Source organism: Ctenopharyngodon idella, chromosome 11, assembly GCF_019924925.1.
Source record: "Ctenopharyngodon idella isolate HZGC_01 chromosome 11, HZGC01, whole genome shotgun sequence".
Taxonomy (NCBI): Eukaryota; Metazoa; Chordata; class Actinopteri; order Cypriniformes; family Xenocyprididae; genus Ctenopharyngodon; species Ctenopharyngodon idella.
The window spans coordinates 17,473,155-17,498,743 of NC_067230.1; the positions used below are offsets into that span (position 1 = coordinate 17,473,155).

Below are 25,589 nucleotides of genomic sequence, written 5' to 3' on the forward strand. Positions count from 1 at the left end.
AAAGGGACACACACACAAAACGGTGTGTTTTTGCTCACGCCCAAATAGGGGCAAATTTGACAAGCTATAATAAATGATCTGTGGGGGATTTTGAGCTGAAACTTCACAGACACATTCTGGGAGACTTATATTACATCTTGTGAAAGGGGGCGTTATAGGTCCAGTTTAATTCCCATGAGAGAGCGTACAGATGCAGCCGGGATTTGAGGTGTTTTAGTTGGTGATATGATTCATCTTTCACACACTCACTCCTGTTCTCACACACTGGTTTAGAAATCGTTCACAAGCCTGAAAAACCGCATGTTGAAAATAAACGCTTCAGTTTGCAGCAGAAGATCTGTGAGGAACATGTGGGAACGCATGAAGAACAGCCTGGATCCAGGGCTGGAGATGATCCGCACGGATCCGGTTTGCTGAGGTCGGAGTGGCTGATGGGTGTGTCGCCTGGATACCCATGTCCAAAAATACACACGAGGACAGAGAAACTATGATGCAAATCAAAGCTCAAAGCCTCTGGACGTCCCGTCAGGATTCAGCTGTTAGAAATGGGTTTTCCGTCGTCTTCTTACTTTTAAAGTTGCAGTGTTGATTTAAAATATTAATAAAAGCTATATATTACTCTGGATTACTTCCAAACACAGATTAAGCGGATGACGTTATTGATGAAGTTGTAACACTTTACAGTAAGTTTCATTAGTTAACATGAACTAATAATGAACTGCACTTCTACAGCATTTATTAATCTTTGTTAATGTTAATTTCAACATTTATTAATACATTATTAAAATATTGTTAACATTAGTTAGTGAACAACTGTATTTTCATGAATTAACATTAATGAAGATTAGTAAATACTGTAACAAATGTACTGCTCATGGTTAGTTCATGTTAGTTGATACATTAACTAAAGTTTAACTAATGAACCTCACTGTAAAGTGTTACAGATGAAGTTAGTTTGCAGTAGTTTGATGTGACTGTGATCCTGGAGATCTTGTGATTTTATTATTCTGAACCTGATGTTTTCTTGCCTTCAGGTCATGAGATAAACATTAGCAGAACAGAGAGATGCAGAGGAGGAGTTTCCCAGCGCTGTGTGTGTGTGTCTGTGTGTGTGTGTGTGTGTGTGTCTGTGTGTGTGTGTGATGCAATCAGACTGACAAAAAAATCAGGCCACAGTAAAGCCCTAAAGGAATGAAGCACATCACAGTTTTTCCTCTCTCTCTGTGTGTGTGTGTGTGTGTGTGTGTGTGTGTGTATCAACAGCAGGTCAGACACAGGCAGACGGGAGTTTTCCATGAGTCGTCATTCACACAGTTTGGCCTCTGCATTTGCTTGTGTCAGCATGTCTGTCATGTATGAGTGTGAAAACAGAGGTGTGTGTGTGTGTGTGTGTGTGTGTATGCAAACATCACAGAACTCAGGCTTGCAATCCTAAAAAAAAGTAAAAAGTTGAGTGTGTTGAAAGTGAGATTACTGGGGGCTTTTTCTCAGGAAAAACATCTGTGAAGCTGATTTCTCGGATGAGTGTTATTTATGTGTGTGTGTGTGTGTGTGTGTGTTTATATATATATGTATATAATGTCACAGTGCATATTTAATGCAAAGCAACTTCTGAGCACTCTCGTTCTGAAGTGTAAAGTGAGTCTCTGCAGCATCACTGTGTGTTTTTCCCGGTGTGGTTCAGAGCGGGCAGCTCGGCTCAACAGGCTCCATGGAAAATGTCGGAGGCCCGACGGGATATCAGCAGATTGGAGTGCCAGCATGCATCCCAACACGATGACCTGCTGAAGCCTGTGAGTGTGTGTGTGTGTGAGTGAGTGTGTGTGTTGTGGCTCAGTGATGTGTTTCAGTATTGTATCTGCTCTCATATATACGTGAGTAAGTTCCAGCTCTGTTCTATTCACAGGATTCACAGAACCGCTTCAGACCCGAGTGTGAGTTTCAGCAGGACAGTTTCACCCTCTGAACACACGAGACCAAACGGCCCTGATCCACAGCAGTCGAGCTGGAGTGTGTGTGTGTGTGTGTGTGTGTGTGTGAGGACCGCCGGCTCGAGTGTGAGGGTCAGTGTGTGTCCAGCGTTTGTGTTGATTCACCGTCTGACTGACAGCTGTGAAATTCTCTTTCGCAGACGAATGGCCGAGTCGTAACCTTTGTCAAATGTCCGTCCTCAACCTCAGAGACACTGAAAGAGCACAAGACGTTTCTTGATCATCAAATCATCATATCAGAATGATTTCTGAAGGATCATGTGACACTGAAGACTGGAGTAATGATGCTGAAAATTCAGCTTTGATCACAGGAATAAATATATATATTTACATAGAAAACAGCTGATTTACTTTACAAAAATGATGCAATAATTTATGACATTTCTCCTTATATACTGTAGAACCTTTTTGTCATAAAAGGGTTCTTTAAAACTGAGTCAAGAACCCTGGAGTTCTGTGCAGAACCCACTGAACCTTTTGTTCTAAGAGTGTCGATGTTAACATTTTCTCCAGTGAGCTCAAGTGTCCAGCGAGATCTTGAGGTCATCTTGGACTTTTCTTTCTCCCTCTGCAGCAAACGCCCTTGGCGTCGAGCGTCAGACTGCTGTGATTGAGCCGGATGTTCCAGCTGTCGTGATTACAGAGGAATATCAGCAGATGAAGGACGGACGTGTGTATGTGTTCCGCTTGTGTCCCTGAATATTGTGTCTGCTGTAAAATAACACCTTCACACACACACAACCTTGCACTGTCTTTTACCCCCCCCCCCCCCCCCCCCCCCCCCCCCCCCCCCACACACACACACACAGTCATTCAATCCGCTGTGAAGTTGTGTGTCCTCCACTCCCACCAGATCCTGTTGCTCAGATCCGTAGGTGACGTTGTGTCCGTGCGGAGAGTATCGGTTTCGCTCTGAACCCCAGTGAAGCAGGGATGAGGGTGGAGCGACGGCGCAGCGCTGAAAGAGTACAGAACACAATGATCCTGTAACAGAATGAATCAGTATCACAATAGTGGAGGCTCATGGGAAACAACATTTCCAGATAAGACAGAATGAGAAGCTTTCTGTGAGAGATTACAGGTGAAGTTTATACCGGCCAAATTCACACACTAAACAAATTGTTTGGCGTCTATTTCTGACCACAGATGCACTACAGGCAAAAATAAAAAAGAGATCTTTTACATGTAAAGTTGAGTTCATCCACAATACAACAATATTTGCCCATAAATAAGTGTCTCGCCGCCGTGAGTCCAGAGGGGACGTCCTTCCTCTACAAATCTAGGTCATTCCGGGCCGCTCCTGCTGCGCCACCTTAAAAAAGAGAGGAAAACGAATCTGCAGGGATGCAGGAGACATCTGGATGATTTTTCCACTGAGCTCATTTCTGCTTCTGAAAATATACAAGAACAAGGTTGTAGAGAATTGTACAGAAATAGTTCATACCACAGTGTTGCTGTGGGTCATTTTCTTGTGGAATACAAAATAAGAGTTTTCAAATCAAGAGTTCATGATGACATACAAACACTATAAAAGTAGGTCATACGGCGTGTGCACTATATCCCAGCGAACAGAAAACATTCTCAGAACGTTGTGGCAAGGTTCTCTAAAAGTTATGGACAAACATCCATAGATTTTTTAGTAACTTCAAAAGTGTTAGTTCACCCAAAAATGTAAATTTCTGTCATTAATTACTCTCCCTCATGTCGTTCCACACCCGTAAGACCTTCGTTCATCTTCAGAACACAAATTAAGATATTTTTGATATTTTTTTATCCTCAATAGAAAGCAATGAAATTACCACATTCAAGGTCCAGAGAAGTAGTAAAATCATCGTTAAAACAGTCATGTGACTGCAGTGGTTCAACCTTAATGTTATGAAGAGACGAGAATACTTTTTGTGCTCAAAAACAAAACAAAAATAACCACTTTACTCAACAAATTCATCTCTCCCCGTCATTATCTTACGCAGGTGACGCAGTAACACAGTGAAGCTTCCGTGTTTACGTGATCAGCATGACACATGCATGTGATGCTGACGCAGGAGCCGGCCAATAATGAGTCGTTCTGACGTAGAACATGGAAGCGCTGGACGAAAACGTATGAGAATGACAGAAGAGAAGAGATTGTTGAATAAAGTTGTTATTTTTGTTTTGTTTTTGCGCACAAAAAGTATTCTCGTCTCTTCATAACATTAAGGTTGAACCACTGCAGTCACATGACTGTTTTAACAATGTCTTTAGTTCCTTTCTGGACCTTGAAAGTGTTGATTATATTGCTGTCTATGGACGAGTCTCTCGGATTTCATCAAAAATATCTTAAAGTGTGTTCTGAAGATGAACGAAGGTCTTACGGGTGTGGAACGACATGAGGGTGAGTGATTAATGACAGAAATTTAATTTTTGGGTTAACTAACACTTTAAAAGTATGTTCATTCAAAGTTATCTGGTCTATAATGTTCTCAAAACATTAGCACAAAAACATTATTCATACATCGTTCATGAATGTTTGCTCCAGAACGTTCAGAGAACACTCAAAAGTAATGTTCCCATAATGTTTGAAGAATGATACAATAGAATGTTAAACACTCAGAAATAACATTTTAATAACTTAATGTGAACATTAGCAAAACGTTCTTAAAACACGAGGAACAGACACTGATGTTTGTCTGAATCTTCATCGGAGCACTGTAAGGCCTCGCAGCTGATGGAAATCACACGAGAGAAACAATGAAATCTGATGATATCACCGACTGTAAGTTATGTTTGTTCCTCACAGTTTCTTTATTCTAATTTCGTGGTTTGCTGGTTTAGTGGGTCGGACGGGGAATTCAGTGTTTGTTTCTTCTCGTTCTGAAAGCCTGCTAATCCTCTTTAAACACTTGTTCTCTCTACACGTAATTCTCTATTTCTGTCAAGCTAAACTTCCTTCTCTCCTGTCAGGCATATTTCAGGTCAGTAATCTATGAAGCCGTGACGCACCTTTGAGCTATTTACTCTGTGTGTGTGTGTGTGTGTGTGTGTGTGTGTGTGTGTGTGTGTTGATCTAAGCCAGCTAGAATCGCTGAGTCAGTCACTTGCGTGGGCTGTGTCTTTTGTGGCTCTGGCTCCGCCCCCTCTGTGATCCGCCCACTCTGCTCATTTGTTTAACTCAGTGTCACCATTAGTTGGCTCCGCCCCTCTCTGTTTCTAAAAAAACAAAGCCAGTGTGTTTGTGTGTGTGTGTGTGTGTGTGTGTGTGTATAAATCCACCCTCACAGATTTGTTTTCCTGACTTCATTCTGTATGAAAACCTAAAGTATGTGACCTTTCCACAAAAATCTTTTCCACATTTTAATGGCGCCTCACACAAAAATGTGCACATAAGTTTAAAGACTTCACAACCTCATACAAATACTACCAACTTAACAGTGTTTACGTGACCTAAACTACAATTTATTTTGATTTATATGTTTATTTATTAATTTTTAAATGGATCTTTTCCATACAACACCATTAAAGTACTGTAGTTCATACGGCGTGTGCAGTATATCTCAGGGAACAGGGAACATTCTCAGAACGTTGTGTCAAGGTTCTCTCAACTTTATGAACTTTATGTTCTTCCAGTAACGTTAATAAACGTTCATTCAAAGTTATCTGGTGTCTGTCACTTCAGACAGTTGATGAATCATCTGATGGACGCTCTCCTCTGTCCTTGACCTCCGTCTGTGTTCCTCCACTCCTCCATTGAGACACTCTCTCAGTGTCAGTCCAGCAGATTTGCGCTCGCTGGTCGACGCCCATTTCCACCCAGACTCACAAGCGGGGTGCAAAGGTCACGTGTGAAATCAATGAGCTCTCTGGAATCCATTCAAAGTGTCATGTTGATAAATCTTTGACGCAACCCCTCCTGCGGCGCTGAGCTGGTTTAACCGCGGCTCACCTGAACACAGATAAGAGTCTGTCAGGGTTTAATGTTTTACTATGGTACGAGCGGCCGAAGGTGAAATCACTGAGACCAACGAATGTGTGGAATATACTTCAATTTCTCAATGGAGACGATTAAACTGCTTAAATCTGCACGTCTGCTTAGATTCACCAAGATACCTGTAATCAAAAAGTCATTATGAACTCAAACATCTCTCATATACGATTCACACTGATTTATGGCTGTACTGTACAGGAGGAATTAACCCTCTGTAAGGTCTCTAAATGATCTGATAAACCTGTCACACTCAATCTCCTACTATCTGATCGATAGTTTAGACTGTTTTATCAAGTAAAAGTCTTTTAGTATAATTGTACAAACTTCAGCTCGTGTCTTTCAGCTCTGATTTTATCAAGTAAACGTAAGAATAACTTTGATATTGTTAGTAATATTTCAGCTGGACTGAAGCAGGTTTATCCAGAAAAATCATGAGTATCAAATATGATCATCAGGTTTATTTGTTCATCTCTCAATCTTCATTGTATCGCATTATATTATATGTTTTAAAACTACATAAAACTAAGCATTTAAATATCATCTTACTAAGACATCAGATATTGATATTTATACGCATAAATTGCATATTTTTGCTCAGTTTGACTCCCTGAATAATTTTACACCATATTCTCATTATTAGATGTATAAAATATGATACTAAACATGAAACACATATGCAAAATTTTTCTGACTGTTATTTTATATGGCTTAAATTAGGTTGTATTAAAATAATCAAACTTAATTAAAATGCTAAAAAAACACATGAAATCAATGTGTATAGTTTCTTTATTATTTCTCCCTCAGCAACTATTGGTTTATTAAAGTAAATACAGTTCTTTAATCTACTGGAATCACAAAAAATAATTGTGGTTAAATTATTCAATACAATTACAAAACATTTTGAGTTTCTGTTAAACGTTTGAAAACAAGCAGCTCTGTCACATGACGAGCCGTCAGTTGTTGGAGATGATATGTAGTTTGTGGTGATATAACGTTGTTTAAGTGGAACAAGCAATGAGGATCAACAATTACTTAATCGACCAACTTCCTTCTTAAAGTGGTAAAACCACTGGTTATGGAGGCATAAATAATCCTCTGTTTATGAAACACTGACGTTTGTAAATACTCTATGGCTGCTTATGCGGCATGTGTGAGTAATTTTATTTCCTCATTTGTATTTACTGTAAAGGCACTACATGTGTTGTGCAACTCGCTGTGTTTACGAGCATGTGGTTTCCAGTGAATTCAGCACAGTTCACAGTACAGCGGTCGGACAGGGCGTCCACTGACACACCGTCCAGTAAGCATTCCCTCCACACACACACACACACACACACACACACACACTGACCTGCAAACAGTGCAGCACAGCTGTAATTAGAGGTTGAGTCATGAGTTGCACAATGCAGGACGTGTAATCATATTACTGCAGCTTATCTGTCTCGCCAAGGGCACCTCGTGTACTCTGCTCCTCACTTCAGGCCACGCTCCGTCTGTGTGTGTAAAACAGATAAACACAAAGATAACAGAAGCGACATACATCCCGTTCACACAGCATTAAAAACCACTAGACATGAGCACAAGCACTGCCAGTCAGTCTGGAATAATAATAATAAAAAGTCTCTTCTGCTCAGCAAGGCTGCATTTATTTGATCAAAAATACAGTAAAAATTGTGAAATATTATTATAATGTCAATCAGCTGTTTTCTATGTGAATAAATAGTAAAGTGTAATTTATATCCAGTGATCAAAGCTGAATTTTCAGCATCATTACTCCAGTCTTCAGTGTCACATGATCCTTCAGAAATCATTCTGATATGATGATTTGATGCTCAAGAAACATTTATGATTATTATCAATGTTGAAAACAGTCATATTTTTTTGCGAAAGTTGAGTAAGGACACAATAAATTGATGAAAATTAATTAATAAAGACATTTATAATGTTACAAAAGATCCTATTTCAAATAAATGCTGTTCTTTTGAACTTTATATTCATCAAAGAATCCTGAAAAATAAAATGTATGACGGTTTCCACAAAAATATGTTTCTTGAGCAGCAAATCAGCATATAAGAATGATTTCTGAAGGATCATGTGACACATGCTGAAAATTCAGCTTTGATCACAGGAATAAATTATATTTTACTATATTTTCACATAGAAAACAGCTGATTTACATTACAAAAATATTTCACTGTTTTTACTGTATTTTCGATCAAATAAATGCAGTGAGCAGAACTTCTTTCAGAAACATCTTAATTATTCCAACCTTTTGAAGTGTGACATGTGACATTGCGTAATCTTTACACCGTCCTCAGTGGCGAATGTGATCAGATCAGTTTTTTCAGGACACACAGTTTCATAATATGTTTTGTAAAGTGATAAGTTGCGGCTTGAAGCTTCCCAGTCTAAACCTGACATTGTATATTACCAATATTGTTGGCTCTTTGATGAACTGCTTTTGTTCCTCTTTTGCAAGTGTTAAACGCACAAATGTAAACAAAGATCTGACTGATAAGGAAGAGCGATTAAGCCCATTCAAAGCTCTGCTACAGGAAGTACATTGAGTTATTGTTCTCACAGCACCTTCAGAAACGAAGGTTCTTCATGCAAGCGTCTCATTCACGATCCTTCTCCATCTGGAGTCAATGAGAGGAAAGATAAAGCTCTCCACAGACAATGGCACAGGCTGGATTTCTGCGGTCACCTCATAATCTGGCCCGGATCACAGACACGGAGGGAAGCCAGGAAATGTCTCCAGATACTGGAAACGCGAGTTTGATTCATGAGCGATGTGCAGCGAGAAGTGTTTCTTGACATGAGCGCTAGTAAAGAGGTTTTGGTTTAGCACATGTGCCGTCCAAACCACACCAGAACAGAGCACAGCATGATTTATCTGCAGAATAAGTGTAAATTAAATCTCATTGTCTACGACGATATTCAAAGGCCCAGAAATCTCAACTCTGGTTCAGAACCACTGGTCACTAATGAGGTTTGATCAGTAAAAGTGATGCTTGTCTTAACAAACACCACTAATTAACCCAGAAAAACCACATTTCCAAATGAATCATGGGGTAATCCGCAGAAAAATTCATGGAGTGTGGAAGGATAAAAGTCATGAGAGAGAAAGAGAGAGAGAGCAGGAAAAATAATGGCTGTCTGTCTGGACATTACATAAGCTGTCATTATGTGCCATTCTTGCTTCGGGGCTTCGGTTACATCACAGTGAACTTTGTCGTGCTGCGCTGATGTTATTTTTGGAAGCCGTGTGAACAATTACCTGAATAGTGAAGGTCGGCTTCACTTTATAGAGCTGAGAGGGGAAAAAAACGAGGGAAGTGGGGAAAGTAAACAAGAACAAAGACATCCGTCTTCCCGTCAGACACTCCAGGGAAAAGAGGAAAAATGAACACAGTTCAAGTGAGGATTGCTGATGAGTTCACAGCTTTTCTCCAGGAAGAAATGAGTGCATGGAGAAATCCACGGAAACAGTCAGATACCGTATCATGTGTGCTGTAATACGAGCCTGTCGTGTAAACATCACCGGCCTTGATAAAAGATCGTGTCATCATGACATCATTCTTCATCTGTTTTGTGTTAAACTGCTTTTGGCTCCAGAATAGAATCAGGAAACTGAATCATGCTGTATAACAGCAAACTCTCGAGGGCACTTCAACATGATTTAAAATATGGCAAAACAAACCTGATAAAACAATTAAAAACATTATTTTAAAAATGTGTATTTCTTATTTTAATTCACTCCCTCAAGACCAGTTTTTTTTTTTTTTTTCAAAGAGGCTTGGAAAACCTGGATATGCTTTATTTTTTGTAAATGTAATATGCAAATCAGCATCTCATGTTGCATGATCCATTTCTGAAGGATCATGTGACACTGAAGACTGGAGTAATGATGCTGAAAATTCAGCTTTGATCACAGGAATAAATTACACTTTACTATATATTCACATAGAAAACAGCTGATTTACATTGTAATAATATTTCACAATTTTTACTGTATTTTTGATCAAATAAATGCAGCAGAAGAGACTCTTTCAAAAACATTTTAAAAATCTGAATTATTCTAAACTTTTGCACCATGTATGAGGTATTTTTAGACCTGGAAAAGTCATGTAAAGCTATTTTAAACTCTCAAATGTTTTATCCGGTAGAAATTGTGAAAAAAAAAAAAGATTTAATCTCATGAACAACTAAAAGTAACGGGGCTTTCGATTATTGGAGATTATTTTTCTTTAGCATAATCTGCACTGACGAATTGTGCATAATAAGGAACATGCATTAAAAATGTAAATTATTTTGATTCCATGTTAAAAGTTATTACCATATTTAATGTTTTTTATCTCTCCGCCGCCGCTGCTGTTGTTGTTCTCCAGCAGATGTGCCGCAGCTGGAATCTCTGGTGACTCATTGGCTGCGTCGCTCCAAAGTTCCAGCCTCCCGGCTGCCATGGCAACTGCAGAATGTTTGGCAGCAGAGAGAAGTAATGGATGCGGGATGAGAGAGAGAAGCAGGCCAAAACGGAAAAAAAGAAAGAGCGAGAGAGAGAGAGAGAGAGTAAAGAAGTGAGAGTCTGTAGTTTGGCGCGCATCCAGAGCAACCATAATGCAGAGACAGAAATGAGGCTCTTGGCGGGACACCAGGTCTCAGAGAACAAAGATGTGTGTGCTTCTAACGCCGGCAACTGGGGCCCGCTTGGCAGCATGTACGTTTTCCCATCAACCTTTGCCTTGGAAGCACGCCACTCCAGTTTCCAAGCCTGCAAAGAGGATTATGGCGAGAGCGAGAGGAGGGGAAGAGAGACAGACTGACATAAAAACAGAGAGTGAGAGAAAGCATGATTCAATCTCCAGCTACAACACTTTCCCCAAAAATCCCAGGGTGAAAGTTCCTGTCCTTTTTGAGTTCAGCACACTTGATATTTATGGGTTATTGCTGAACATTTTAACATGCTGCGTGTCAGGAGGACACATCCTTTGCATCGGCCTGTTGTATATCTTTCCTCCAGTGTCGAGTGTTTCTGTGCTGATTACTCTGAGAGAAATATTTACTTCTGTCCCGCCCTTTAACAGCGCTCCATCAAGGTGGTGCTGAGATTTACTGCATGCACACTCAGCAGGAAATCTAGTGCATGCTTTTCAATCACATTAAATCAAAGGCTTTCCAGCCTCTGCGGCATCGAGAGGGTAAATAACGCACTTCGTACTTTCAGACAAGAGCCAAACGCGGCAACACTCTCAGCGCTCTTTTCCTGTCAAACTGCCTCCGTATTTCACTATGCGGGAGGTCTGCTGACATGAAAAGGGAATGTGGACCAAAACATTGTAAACAGGAAGTGGTTTGTCACACAGGCTATCCAGATAAGGCCTTGGTCTCCATAGTTACGCCTTCCTGTGTGGCGAGCCAACCAATCAGAAACGAGACTCTCACTGGGCAAGAAGTAATGTTCACAACATTACCAGAACATGCAATTACATCACTGATTAGACATATTCAATGCAGCAACTCAAAGAGCTGGCCCTCCATTTTGTGAAAAGGCTGTTTAAAGTGAAAAAACATCATAGTTAATAGAAGAGCTCGGCTGGATTAAGATATTCACATTAAGGCTATTTGTATAATTCGCAATTCAGCACGCAGCAAGCACCTTTCCTGTCTACAAGAAGATTAAATGAGAATGCTTAATTGGAAAATGTGCTGTTTAAATATTAAACGGCTTTAACACATCAAAGCGTGCCGTACAAAGCTTTTTGTTTAATTATTAAAGGGTCGCAGTGTGTGTAAGCAACACAGGAGAGGATCTGTGACCGTTCACTGTCCTGCGTTCCCTCTCAGATGAGATTTATTGCATCACTTCCTGAGCCAGTAGATGCCTTACACCCTTCAAAGTTGAATTGTGTATCAGCTTGTGAACTAGCGAGTTATTTGTGTTTGATTTAATTAAAGAGGCCAAAAACTCTTGATGTTGTTTTTGTGCTCTACTAGAACAGGTTGATTGTTTTCCTCATATTCTCCATTGTTCAGCTCCTCTCTTCCCAGTCTGTCAGTAACGCTCTGTTTAGTTCCTGTCTCTATGAAGCCCCTCCTTCTGAAAAGCACAGTGTGCTCTGATTGGTCAGCTGGAGCAGTGTGTTGTGATTGGTGTTTGGGAAATGTCCCGCCCCTTACCATAATCGCCAGTTTCAACACACTACTAACTAACTCAACCAGGCCCCGCCCCTTTATTCTGCATATGAATTATTTAAATGAGGAATATTGTGAAGAAAACTCAAGACTACAATGGAGGCGTTTCAGGGAGTTCAGAAAAACTTACACTGCTATAGTGAAGAAGAACTCCCGCCTTTTTCATGCTCAAACAGCAACATTACACACTAAACAAAGAAGCAAAATAGGTCTCTTTAAACAAATGTCCCAATCCAACAATGTTTTGTCTCTGAAGTTCTCAGATGGCTGAGATCATCTAGACACCTGACCCGTCTCTTTCTCAATGTCTAACCCAATCTCTCGATCTGGATCTGTCCAATTCTTCCCATGTGACTCAGCTAAGCGGGACAGACTGTCAGTGTGTGTGTGCAAAAGATCCGTCTGGCCGACAATTCCAGGAAACCTCAGAAGGGGCTTATTAAAGCCTGTGGAACGCTGAATTAGATTTTTTCCTTTGCTTTCCTTTTGCTGAAGTAGTACCTGAGGAAAAAAACATAAGATATTAGCTCTATGATGATGTTGAATTTTTAGAATTTGAAATAACACATTCATGCTCATCTGGTCATGTTTATCCAATGGATTAATATAGAATGCAGCTAATGTGTGTGTGATTCAGCTATTTTACTACTCCAAATATGGATCATCCAATCAGTTTTCTAATATTAATTTGACTGTTTTGAGTGTTTCATCATTTAAAGCAGTGTGTGCACAGATGTATTACTTACCATCAATTTGATATGAAAAATCTGATCCTTTGGCTTCTGTTCATCAAAGTTCCAAATAAAAAGAGGAGTATTTAATTTACTGCATTATACAATATATATACCGTTAGTGTGTGGATATATTAGGCAGCAAGTGAACATTTTGTCCTCAAAGTTGATGTGTTAGAAGCAGGAAAAATGGGCAAGCGTAAGGATTTGAGTGAGTTTGACAAGGGCCAAATTGTGATGGCTAGACGACTGGGTCAGAGCATCTCCAAAACTGCAGCTCTTGTGGGGTGTTCCCGGTCTGCAGTGGTCAGTATCTATCAAAAGTGCTCCAAGGAAGGAACAGGATCATGGGCGGCCGAGGCTCATTGATGCACGTGGGGAGCGAAGGCTGGCCCATGTGGTCCGATCCAACAGACGAGCTACTATAGCTCAAATTGCTCCAGAAGTTAATGCTGGTTCTGACAGAAAGGTGTCAGAATACACAGTGCATCAGTTTGTTGCGTATGGAGCTGCATAGACACAGACCAGTCAGGGTGACCATGCTGACCCCTGTCCACCGCCAAAAGCGCCAACAGTGGACACATGTGCATCAGAACTGGACCACGGAGCAATGGAAGAAGGTGGCCTGGTCTGATGAATCATGGATGGCCGGGTGCGTGTGCGTCACTTACCTGGGGAACACATGGCACCAGGATGCGCTATGGGAAGAAGGCGAGCCGGCGGAGGCAGTGTGATGCTTTGGGCAATGTTCTGCTGGGAAACCTTGGGTCCTGCCATCCATGTGGATGTTACTTTGACACGTACCACCTACCTAAGCATTGTTGCAGACCACGTACACCCTTTCATGGAAACAGTATTCCCTGCTGGCTGTGGCCTCTTTCAGCAGGATAATGCTCCTGCCACAAAGCAAAAATGGTTCAGGAATGGTTTGAGGAGCACAACAATGAGTTTGAGGTGTTGACTTGGCATCCAAATTCCCCAGATCTCAATCCAATCGAGCATCTGTGGGATGTGCTGAACAAACAAGTCCGATCCATGGAGGCTCCACCTCACAACTTACAGGACTTGGATCTGCTGCTAACATCTTGGTGTCAGATACCACAGCACACCTTCAGGGGTCTAGAGGAGTCCATGCCTCGACGGGTCAGGGCTGTTTTGGCACCAACACAATATTAGGAAGGTGGTCATAATGTTATGCCTGATCGTTGTATATATATATATATATATATATATATTAAGTAACAAGATTAATTTCACCTAGTAAACTATGTCACTACTCAAGCCCCGTCAAATCCCTAGTAAACCAAAAGCCTGCTGCCCATCTACACGCAATATCCCTGTAAAGTAGATTGTGCAATGTGGAGCGGATTCACTGGACTACAGAAATAAAACCAGCCACCCAATCAAAGTAACTAATGGTGAGATTCTCAAGACAAGGCTGTTAGGTGAGGGATGTTCCAATTCTACTTAACCAGCTTAAGAGCCTTAGGAGGGGGAGGTTTACCTAGAAAACATGTTGGCATGACAACAAGGGAAAGCCTGTGTAAAGGTCTGAGCCGAGAGAAAATGCCAGTAAGCAACATGTGCTCTAATCTAGCACGTTAGTCACTGGAGAGGATTACGTCTCACCAGAAAGTGTTTGTGCTGCACTTTAAAGCCACAACACTGAACAATGTGTTCCATTCTAATGCAGAAATGGCAAACATTGTTCTGCGTGTCCCCGGCAGTCATTCACATTCCCTGGTGTTGCTGACTCGTGCGTTTAGGCGGAACTGAAATGCATGTCGTAATGCTGTGAGAGAAAAGCAAACGACATGTGCGGTGCATTGACAGCCCGAATACTGTTACACATTCTGAAAAGTGTTGCATCACACAGTGAAACCCTTGGCACCGTTTGTGAAGGAGATTTACATGATATGCATTTCCATACTTCCCTTTTGTCTTAAACCATTTTTGGTTTCAACGCACTCCCCTTCCTGACCACCTGCTATAAATTCTGCTGTCAAAACAGAAATGCAAAAAAGCAGCAGTGATCATGTTTCTGGGCTGCGCCCAACATGCACTCGCTGTCAGCGTGTTTTTGGCTTTGCAGCGTCTCGTCCAGCAGAGCATGTTCACGGATCTCTGGCCTGCTGCCAGTATAGGGTTGGTCTGTTTTTCCACGGATGGGTGAGGTACGTGCCTAACTCTCTTACTTCCTCATGAGCGCCTGCAAAAACAAGTCCCACTCGGTGCCTGCGGCTCCTGAATCGCCTCGCCCGACAAAATCAGCTTTGTGTGCTGAGTGGAAAGACAGACGGACAGTTGCTGCAATTCTTACTATGTTGACATAATTCCCTATTTCATTAACAAAAGCACTCTATTTATATGACATATACAATGTAAAAATGATTTTTCAAAGTTGTAAATAAAACAAATATTATTGGCATTTGTTTTACAAGAAAGTCTTTTAACCTAAAAATTTCATGTGTAATTATTCACTAACAATTTCTGAGGGAAATTTGCTTTAAACCAAATTTTTTTCAGTGTAATTGAAAGAGCAGCACCTATGACCTACAAGCCCAGCAAAATTATTGGCCAACTCACTTTCAGTCATGAGTCATGTATAAATGCATGAAAGAATTTGGAAAGGCAGAACCACGTGGTCTAGACTCGTTGTCCTCGCTATGGGACTTTCCATAATTTTGCCAGGCATCATGAATCACATGCTCTTGGCAGGCATGAATCAGGCTCTGAGGTTGAACGAAGTCCAGTGCGGATGAATAATCTACCAGAGCAGATATTCCAGACACACCAGTGCGCTACTGCTGAAATTATTAAATAAATCAGCAAAAACTCCCTCAAAAACGGCTGTAATCTCTCTAAACTGCGTCTCGTTGCAGCGGTTGTGCTGCTTTATGTATCTGAGGTTATGGAAGAGTTAAAGGGATGCAGTGGCGCATGACGTTGCGTTGGCAGGAGCGCTGGAATGTGGAACTGTGAGGGTTCTAAGATCACATTTACTCACAGCGATCAGTTGTGCATTTAAAACAGTTTTTGAGCAGCTACCATTGCACTCGATCTGTAATTGGGTCATTCCTGTACTGCAGAACCCTATGAACTCTACATAGGGTTTAAAAAAATCAATAAAACGTGATTATTTACACAATGACAAGAAAATGAACATGAAGATCTAAGGTTAGACATTGCTCACTTGAGGGATTGGCAGTTAGATTACATGAGGGTCAACTTAATGATAATTTTTAACCATTTCTTTTTCCTTTTTTGAGTGACAAACTAACTAATACCATAAAACATAACATAATGCAAATATTTACTGATGTTTGTGCGGTTATTTCCCTCACAACGTTTTCATAACTTAACGGGAACGTTAGTAAAACATTCTTAAAACATTTAAGTTAGCTAAGATAGTGACCACAAAGAAAAAAACTATAAAATGATTACGAAACTATTCAAATTCTGTTTGCTCAATAATTTCCGTCTTTAAAACGTGTAAATTCAACATTTATTCGAAAATATTAAGATGTGTATGATGGGCACATGGAAATGGTAAATACTGAAATGTAGAAAACATATTCGATCATTCCGTCAGAGAAAAAATGTACTATACTTTAATAATCTATCGTCCTAATTACATTTATACCCTTCGCATAGCAAACCTCCGTCGTGAATACGCACTTTTTGACATGTCGTCCACCTTTTTGTCGATGTTTTTGATCGCTCTTTGACACCCTCAAATACGCTCTCATTCAGCGCGCCGTTCTGTGAGGAGGGAGCGCAGCGCGCATGCGCAGAACGAGTTGTCGAAGAATCAAGTAAATAGAAGCAGCGCGGTGACGTCACCGCTCCCACACTGAGAGCTCGCGGGCTGGAGCGCACACTGCCATGAACTTCGGAGCGTAACTTCAACGTTTTTCTCGCTTTTCGGACGGGGTGGGAAACTACAACGAGATATATTCTTATTTTTTTCCTCATAAGAACGAGCAACATTTGGAGAATTTAGTTGCATATTTTGCTTTTCCCCCGTTTTCAGCAGCATGTCGTCTGCGGCGGTCGCTGCCTCGCGCAGGCAGTCGTGTTATTTGTGCGATCTGCCCCGCATGCCGTGGGCGATGATCTGGGATTTTACCGAGCCCGTGTGCCGCGGATGCGTCAACTACGAGGGAGCGGACCGGATCGAGTTTGTGATCGAAACTGCGCGGCAGCTGAAGCGCGCTCACGGCTTCCAGGAGGGCAGATCACCGGGACCGGTGGGCAAACCGGGGAAGGACATCCAGCCCATCAACCACACGGAACCGGGCTCGCGCCCTCCGCAGCCGCTGGATCGGTACCCCCTCGCGTCGGACAGACCTCCCAGACTGGGTCCGGAGTACCAGCCGGGACGGCAGGCGAACGGGATCCCGGTGCCAAATGGGTTCCCGAAGCCCGACGAGCCCCCGGAGCTGAACCGTCAGAGCCCGAACCCGCGTCGGACTGGCGCCGTGCCGCCCAGCCTGGTGCCTCTGGTAAACGGGACCATCCCGCCAGTGCACGCGCTTAACGGGAGATCCGTGCAGATGGGGATCCCACCGGAGCATGTGGGCAAGCGCGCGGACGACATGAAGGACAAGCACCGCGCCGACAGCATGAGCGACCCGAGCGACGGACACAAGCGAGTGGAGGACTGGACGCAGAAGGGCAAGACGGTCCGAGACCTGATGGCGCTGCAGAGCCTCGACTCCCGGTTCAAGAAGGAGCACGCAGCGCTGCAGCACAGGATGGGATACGAGAGCAGCTCCAGTGCCTTAAAAACAGGTACTGATCATGCTTTCAAACCGCAGTTTTGTCTCATGCACGCATGTTGTCTGTGCAATAAAATTATACATCAAAGAGTGCTTATTTTATACATCCATCATGCAATCTTTGAGATAGTATAAAACACAGCAGCTTCTATATTGTCATTATAGTTTAAATCATCAGAGCATGCTTTTAAACTCTGGATTTAGTGTCTGTAGTTCAATTTGAGATGGTAAAAAAAAAAACTCCTAAAAATGCTCTAAAACTCCACATCATTCAGTCTTATTTACACATGCATATATCGTTTAAAACATCAGAGCATGCTTTCAAACTCTAGATTTTGTGTTCACACTCATTTTTTTAAAGCTGGATTCAGTTTTAAGAATAATATGAGATGTCAAAGCATGTTGTAACACTCCATATTGTTCTCATATTTACACATGCATTTGTTTTTACAACAGTCTAAAACATCAGAGCATGCTTTCATACTTTAAATTTTTGTAACTGGATGCAATCTATAGAATAATATGTAATGTCAAACAAAAACATGTGTGCAGAGCATGCTTTTAAACTCTAGATTTTGTGTTCACACTCATATTTTTAAACTGCATTCAGTCTTTAGAATATTTTGAGATGTTTTAACATGCTGTAAAACTGTTTTATTTACACATGCCTTTGTGTTTAACATGTTTTCAAACTCTAGAATCATGCATCTTTATATCTGCATTCAGCCTTTAGATTAGCGTGAGATTTCGAAGCATGCTTTAAACTCTAGATTGAGCGTCCATAATGTGTGTAAATGTGCTTCGTGGCTTGACTTGCCGTTTCATCATCCGCATATTTTGTCTAAAGCCAGAAAACAGTGCCAACATCAGGTCACGCACGAAGCGTCGGACTAGAGTTTTCCGTCTCTAAATCGAGTGTTTATCTCTCTCTCCCTGCAGACCGCGGTAAGCACTCTCGGGGCATTAAGAGGAAACCCTCTCCTGAGCCGGACGGGGAGGGCACCGCCGCCAAGCTCAACGGTGAGGGTCCGCCGTGGCTGCCGTCTCCATCCGAGGTGCTTAAGATGCCCTCCGCGGCCCTGCCGGGATTCGCAGCCGCTCCGCCTTCGACGATCTCCCCGCATTCGCGCACTACTCCGCCAGAGGCGGCCACAGCCGCACAGAACGGCCAGTCGCCGATGGCCGCGCTCATCCTGGCCGCGGACAACGCCGGCACCGGCTCGCCTAAAGATGGCGGCAACCAGGTGCACTCCACGACCACAGCGGCCGCGGGCCGGCGAAACAGCGGAAGCCCCCAGTCGCCCTCCGCCGGACAGAGACGGCTCACACTGGGCACGGCGACCGCGCACGTCCCGGGCATGGACCCGCAGGCCGGGCACCCGCAGAGCATTCCGGATTCCTCGGTGCCGCCCGGCAGCGTGCCGTTGTGCTGCACCCTGTGCCACGAGCGCCTCGAGGACACACATTTCGTCCAGTGCCCGTCCGTGCCGTCGCACAAGTTCTGTTTCCCGTGTTCCCGCGAGAGCATCAAACAGCAGGGGGCGACGGGAGAGGTTTACTGCCCTAGTGGGGAGAAATGCCCACTGGTCGGTTCCAACGTGCCCTGGGCGTTCATGCAGGGCGAGATTGCCACCATTTTGGCTGGGGACGTAAAGGTGAAAAAGGAGCGGGACCCTTGATTTTGTTTTTGACAGTTTCAACACCAATCATATTGCATACCATCCAAACGCGAACTAACGGACATGTACATATGAACTTAAGGGAACTTGGTAAACATGGCTGTATAATTTTTTTGACTTTCCCTTTTTTTGAATACATTGTGTTTCTATATTTTTTGGAAGATAAAATGGTATGTACGCACTATAACAGACTCCCTTTCCCCCATTCAGTGGTTGTTCAGAGCGAGCGCTCGGTGTACTAGTAGAACTGGTGGCAGTCCATGTTTAAACACAGAATGTGACTAATACTCTTTAAGCACTTGGCAAAAACTGAAACGCTTTTAGCTGTATCGTATGCACTTGTTTAAAAATTGCCAAATACAATTTCTGACCTTGTAATAACAATCTGACGTGTCTGTGGTTGGCTTATTGTCTGCCCTCGCTGGATGATGCAACGACCTCAACGAGTGCGAAAAGGGAACTAAAAAGGCTGATTTTGTCTTGGTTCATTCTGGGAGTTCATTGCCTCCATAATGGTAACTGATATCACAACAATTTGCAAAGCTAAGGTAACCCAAGAATGCTTGAATTTGGAAGAGTATCTCTGTTTTTTCCTCCTAATACGCAAGCCGTGACTTGTATCGCACATTGTTTTCCGCCTCCATGTGGAGTAACCTGATGCCGCGTGCAAGCCGACACTCCGCGTCTATTTTTATTCACATGCTGCCAGTTAGGAGCTCGTAAATGATCTGTCCTTTGGCCTTTTTTGGTGGATAAAGACCCGCGACGTTAAACATTTCGGCTGCATTAGGATGACATGCTCTCAAGGTGCAGATTGGAAAAGAAAACAGTAACACTTTACAATAAGATCCCATTAGTTAATGCATTACAATCAGCAATATGTTTGCTACACTATTGATTAAAATTTAAAAGATACAACTTTTGATAAATGTTGACTAAGATTAATGCATGCTTTAGTTCATGTTAAAGAGTTTCAGGAATACGGAGAAACACTTGATCTCATTTTTTTCCAGTCTTGCACTAATCGGCTTTTGTTAGATTTAACAGGAACAATCAAACTGAACTGTTCAAATTCATTAATTACTGTGTAGGCTCAAAGCATCAACCCACATCGAGCGCTGGCCATCTGACTATATTATTGGAGCTGCGCTGTAGCATATGCTTAATAAAATGTGTCGGATCACGTGCTCGCTGTGCTGGAATTCCTGAGTCACGGTCCGTCGCCGCCTCCCTCTTCACTCTGCTGAAATGAATGGAGATCTGTGTTCTTACACAAGTCACATGTACTCCGGTTAACCCTTTCACAACCATGATGACCTGGAAAACCGGCTTATATTTTGAGTGCTTTTTGTTACACTAGAGTCTGTTTACATTTCAGTGCAATCAAAAAATCTTCAGATCGAATCATTCCTCAACATATTTGTTGAGAGTTTGATCAAATCGAGTCGATAGACATGCGTGCATTGCGAGATGTCATCACAGCATGTTGGCAAAAAAGCAGGTATTTGTATCCGAATCAAAAGCAAATATTGATGGGATGATTCAGACAGAATGAACTGTGGTTGCCTGGTGAATTCCAGCCGTCTTTTCAGTATTCGTGGAAACTCAACACCCTGAGGGGGAAAAGACTCTCGTCAGAGATGAATCGCTCTACTCCGGTTACGTCGCAGCTCTTTCTGTCTTTTGTTTGCGCAGCTGTCCCGCCCTCAGTGTCAAATGGATGTTTTCACCCGTCACACGAATTTGCAAGTTTTCCATGTTTCACAATATCGTTAATGAACCTTTCAGATGTTTGTACCGTGGTTTGTTATTGTAGGTGACTGGAGCTAAAGACATTTAAGGTCAACTTAACTGATTTGATAAACATTTAATTTCCAAACTTTCCAAAGCTGAATAGTTTCAGAAAGACCCAAACTCCACAATAGAGACTTTGAGTTTTGAGTTTTCACAGTGCTCGTGTATGGTTGGCTTTGTTTCATTAGACTAAAATACTTGATTTCAGTCATAATTCCAAATGAATAAGAAATAGTAGCTTAGAGGAACACAGTCGACTTCCAGAAGTAAAAGTCGCATGTCAGAAATTGATTTTTAGCAAAAATTAATGTTCTAAAAGGGGGTTTTCACAACGAATTCCATTGAAGAAACTTTTTAGGTTTCCCAAAGAATCTTTCATGGAACTGTTCTTAAAATCACCATTTTTTTCTTTGGTGTGAAGAACTTTTTAATAATCTGAAGAACCTTTTTCCACTTTTATGCAATTGTAACGGTTCCACACTCTTAAAAATAGGGCTTCCAAGTCTTTCCATTGCACAAAAGGATCTTTTGATTATTAAAAGGTTCTTCACATGGTTCTTTGGAGAACCAAAAATGGTTCTTCTATGGCATCATGAAACTGAAAAGTTCATGGACGTTTAAGGTTCTTCATTAATTGCTAATAAAGAACCTTTATTTTTAAGAGCATAACATAAAACTTTTAAGAAAGACCTGTTATTAGTTCTGAGGTTACTTGAGGTACTTGAAACTATTGATTTTTTTGGTCAAAAATAAGTTCTAAGAACATTTGATAATGTTCCCATTGAGTTATGGAAACATCAGAACATTCTAAACGTCTAAAAGTTTTTAAAATGTTTTAGAACGTTTTTTTCTTGTTTATACGAATGTTAGCAAAAACATCAAGGGAATGTTCCATTTTATCATTTTACAAACACTATCGAAACATAACATTACATTTAAAAAAAGTTAGATGAACGTCCAAATAAATGTTTCAGAATAAAAGCGTTCTATGAAAGATGTTTTTGTTCGACAACATTATTAAACTTTGAACGAATGTTCTATTAATGTTACTGGAAGAACGTTTGTTCATAACATTGAGAGAACCTTGACCCAACATTCCTGTTGGGTTGCACGATCATTTCTGATTCCGTTGCGTCATTGGCTGTGATTCATGGAATGAACAGTTCATCCCTTCATTAAAGACATTAAATTAAAATACCTTTGTTTATTTTCAGCATGTTTTGCATCAAATATTGTTGGTTTAGTTCATGGCTTAAAACTCTTTACTGAAGAACTCAGTTCCTCAAATCGATAAATGCTTCAGGCATGAAGGCCGCAGTGGAGAATGTCTGCACAGTGAAGTGGTTTGTTTGCCACGTCAGCAGTTTTGGCCATTTGGCCTCAGGGTTCCTGGTGTATCACACGAACACACACACATGCAGAAGAAAAGCCAAACACCCCGGATCACATTCCTGGGCCCCTGCGCTGAATGTCCCAGCCAGAAAAAAACAGAAAGCGGAGAATGCGGACGGCGCAGGGGGAGCGAGCGGGGCAGATATTTCCAGCAGTTGCTCTCACTATAATTAGACAGAATACAGGCGAAGCTTCACGGCCATCAATCACACGCACTGCAACACCAAGAAAGGAACTCGTGTCCCGGTGACTGCAGGCCTTTATCTGGAGGAAAGCTTTTAATGTCGCACCAAATATAGCGTTCACACACGCTCTGAGCCTGGGACGTGTCATGAAAGGGCGCGTTTGTTGCCTAGTTACCTGCCGGGAGAGCAAACATCAGTCTGGAAGCAACACTTGGATCTGTGGATGAACGGGGGAAAGACATATGACAAACAAAAATTCATCAAGTCATTAAATCACTGCGGTCGATATACTGCTGGGTTGTTTTAGTATCATTGAGATACTATTACAGTTTTTATTTTTATATTCTCTGTTTTCTACGGAGCCCCTAAAGGGACATGTGATGGGAAAATATGAGATGGGAGGAAACAATGTATTTCAGTGCTTTCGCATATTGTTTGCATTCCCCGAGAAACTTTGCGTTCGTTCGCAAAATCTTTGTGTTTTTTTTATGAGCGAACACAAAAGCACTATCAAATAATTTTTCCTCCCATCTCATATTTTTTCCGTCACCATGTCCCTTTAGGGGCTCTGTAGTTTTCATTAAATTTAGTTAGTTTTAGTAATTTTATTTTGTTTTTATTTTATTTTGTTTTATAATTATGTTTTTGTCATTTTCTAAGGAGCCCTGCACATGACATGCAGGAAAAAAATAGTAGGCTAAATCGAGGGAACGAATTAGTAAATCGTGCGCCACTTTAGTTTTTAGTTTTTATTTCGTTTATATATTGTTATTTAGTTTAGAAAGCTACATAAGGGTGACCAGCTCTATTTTTAGTGTCCCGTCTTATTATGAAAAAATCGTTTTTTCCCGTATTTCGTCTTTCTTAAATTATCTTTATTGATAGGTGATCATATAAAAGCCAGTAGGCTATCTTCTGTCACGCGAGAATAGTCTAAACAAAGGTAGCCAATCTCGTCATAGTATATTTTGAAGAACAAAATTACCATCCAATCACAATTCGTTATGTTAACTTGCAGTTAGTGAAGGCGGGATATTAAAGAGCGCGGACTGAGGAGATCGAGTCAGACGCGCGAAGATGTCAAAGAAGCCAGTGTGTTTAACGAGGATCCTCAAAAAGAGTTTATCAAGGTATTGTACAGTAAATTGTGAAAAAAAAAATAGCTCAGTGTGTTATCGCGGTGAATGACACCCACACCAGCTAGTGCTCTCAGAAAGCGCGCGATCCCGAGTTCATTTCTCTTCGCGCCTGAATGGTCAGACACAGTTGTCAAAATGGCTGCCCATCATGTGAATTATCTCATGTAAATACAGTCGGTTATGGCTTAAGTGAATGTAAACAGCTCGTTGAAAATCGAATATGTGCAAAGAATATAGATATAGATCCTTGAAAGGGACTTTGATGTGTGTCAGTAATTAGATCCAAGCGTTCGGTCTTAAAGTGACAGTAGCCCAAAATACCAGTCTGTGTCATTAATGTTAATCAGTCAACAAAAGATGTTAAATAATGTATACATGTTAAATAAACCTACTGTACTTTTAAGATGTAGTTTATTTTATTTGTATCTCTATCATATTCATCATATTGTTTGTAATTTGCTTATTTTTTTTAAATAACAAAAATAAAATGACTATATGATATACAGTATATCGCGATTCGGGGTGGGGGTTGTACATCCCGTCTATCTCGTCCCATATTCCACCATGACAAATCTGGTCACCCTATACATAAATCAACGCAAGTTTTAATGATTTAGTGAATCACTTGACTTTGTTGTTTTCGTGAAAGCTAGTCTGAAAATGGCTACACATTAATTGAACTAATGATCATTATGAAATGTTTTCACACCTTTTGCAAAGTCGCAGAATGCTTGAAATTGAGTTTTCGTAGCCAAAAACCACGAGATACTTGAGCTTCAGGTTAGGATGGTGCATCTGTACATTTTCAAAACAAAAATAGTGAAGTATTTATTTAGTTTAACATATATATGCCTCACAAATCTATTCAATGCGTTTTCGTAAAATAGCTGGACAATCTCGTTATCGTGAAAGCTACTCTGAATCGAACTAATGAACGTTATGTGGGTTACCGAGAGTAATATTTTAGGCTTGAATTGAGAATACCCAATCAAACGGCCAGACTGAGCTGAAACATGAAACGGGCCTCCAATAACTCTAGTAGCATAATTAATCAAAGACTTTGGCTCATAAGATATGCTTTATGTAGTTTCGTCTGTACATGTGGCCGACTTGTCTTTTACAAACCAAAACTTTTTTACGGCAAGTTCAGAGAGATCGTGTGAAATCTTTCCCATGTGATTTCGGTCTGGCGTCTTTCTGACAGTTTTCCTCTGAGAGGCCAGTTTTGGGAGGGGGAGTGAAATATTATTCCAGACCATTCTCAACTCCAGCCTCATTCTCCCGAGCTGTGTGGCAACTTTGAACGTGGTGTCCCATTACAGGAAGCCAGATCTCAGAGATTGGCCCTTTAAAGTGGATCTCTCACATCCTCCCAGCCATGGTGTGTGCCGTGTTTGGTGCAGATGGCAGAGGCCGTCCTGCAGGAGTTCGGCTGGGTTGTCCTCTGTCTCAGATGTGTTAAACGAAAGCTTCGCAGTGAAATATCCGCCCAGCATGAGCCGAAGACATGAAAGATGAAGGAGCCGAAAGAAAAGAGGGAGTAACAGTTTGGTCTGACCTCATTTGTTAATGTGTAGCAGGCCTTTCCGCAGGCTCTGTTTGACAAGAGTTGCACAACACAGAGCTTTGCACTTTGGCTGGCCTGCGGCCGTTCAGGAGGGTGTGGTGAAGCGCTGGTAATGTTCGGCCTTGGCAAGGTCCATCTCGCTTAAACTGCTATTGGTCAATCGCCTCCGTCTGT

The 25,589-nt window shown here is 41.6% G+C and overlaps 1 protein-coding gene and 2 long non-coding RNA genes across 4 annotated transcripts in view; 2 read left to right on the plus strand and 1 right to left on the minus strand.

Moving 5' to 3' along the window:
- Positions 1 to 5,421: 5,421 nt before the first annotated feature.
- Positions 5,422 to 14,064, minus strand: LOC127522892 (uncharacterized). 2 transcript variants are annotated; one of them, XR_007932760.1, is made up of 4 exons: positions 12,894 to 13,031; positions 10,292 to 12,648; positions 7,304 to 7,445; positions 5,422 to 5,910 (listed from the first exon to the last, which is right to left on the minus strand). It is a non-coding gene; the product is annotated as an uncharacterized LOC127522892 (long non-coding RNA). The 2 variants fall into 2 exon arrangements; XR_007932759.1 differs by having other exon boundaries at positions 10,292 to 14,064.
- An 851-nt stretch (positions 14,065 to 14,915) lies between these two features.
- Positions 14,916 to 25,589, plus strand: part of LOC127522891 (uncharacterized) — a 52,943-nt gene continuing 42,269 nt past the window's right edge. Inside the window, exon 1 of the long non-coding RNA XR_007932746.1 lies at positions 14,916 to 15,052. This is a non-coding gene — a long non-coding RNA (uncharacterized LOC127522891). The remainder of the gene's footprint in view (positions 15,053 to 25,589) is intronic.
- Positions 16,736 to 19,722, plus strand: irf2bp2b (interferon regulatory factor 2 binding protein 2b). The gene is made up of 2 exons (XM_051913210.1): positions 16,736 to 17,672; positions 18,599 to 19,722. Exons 1-2 carry the CDS (start codon positions 16,916 to 16,918, stop codon positions 19,336 to 19,338), a joined length of 1,497 nt encoding a protein of 498 aa, XP_051769170.1. The 5' UTR covers positions 16,736 to 16,915; the 3' UTR covers positions 19,339 to 19,722.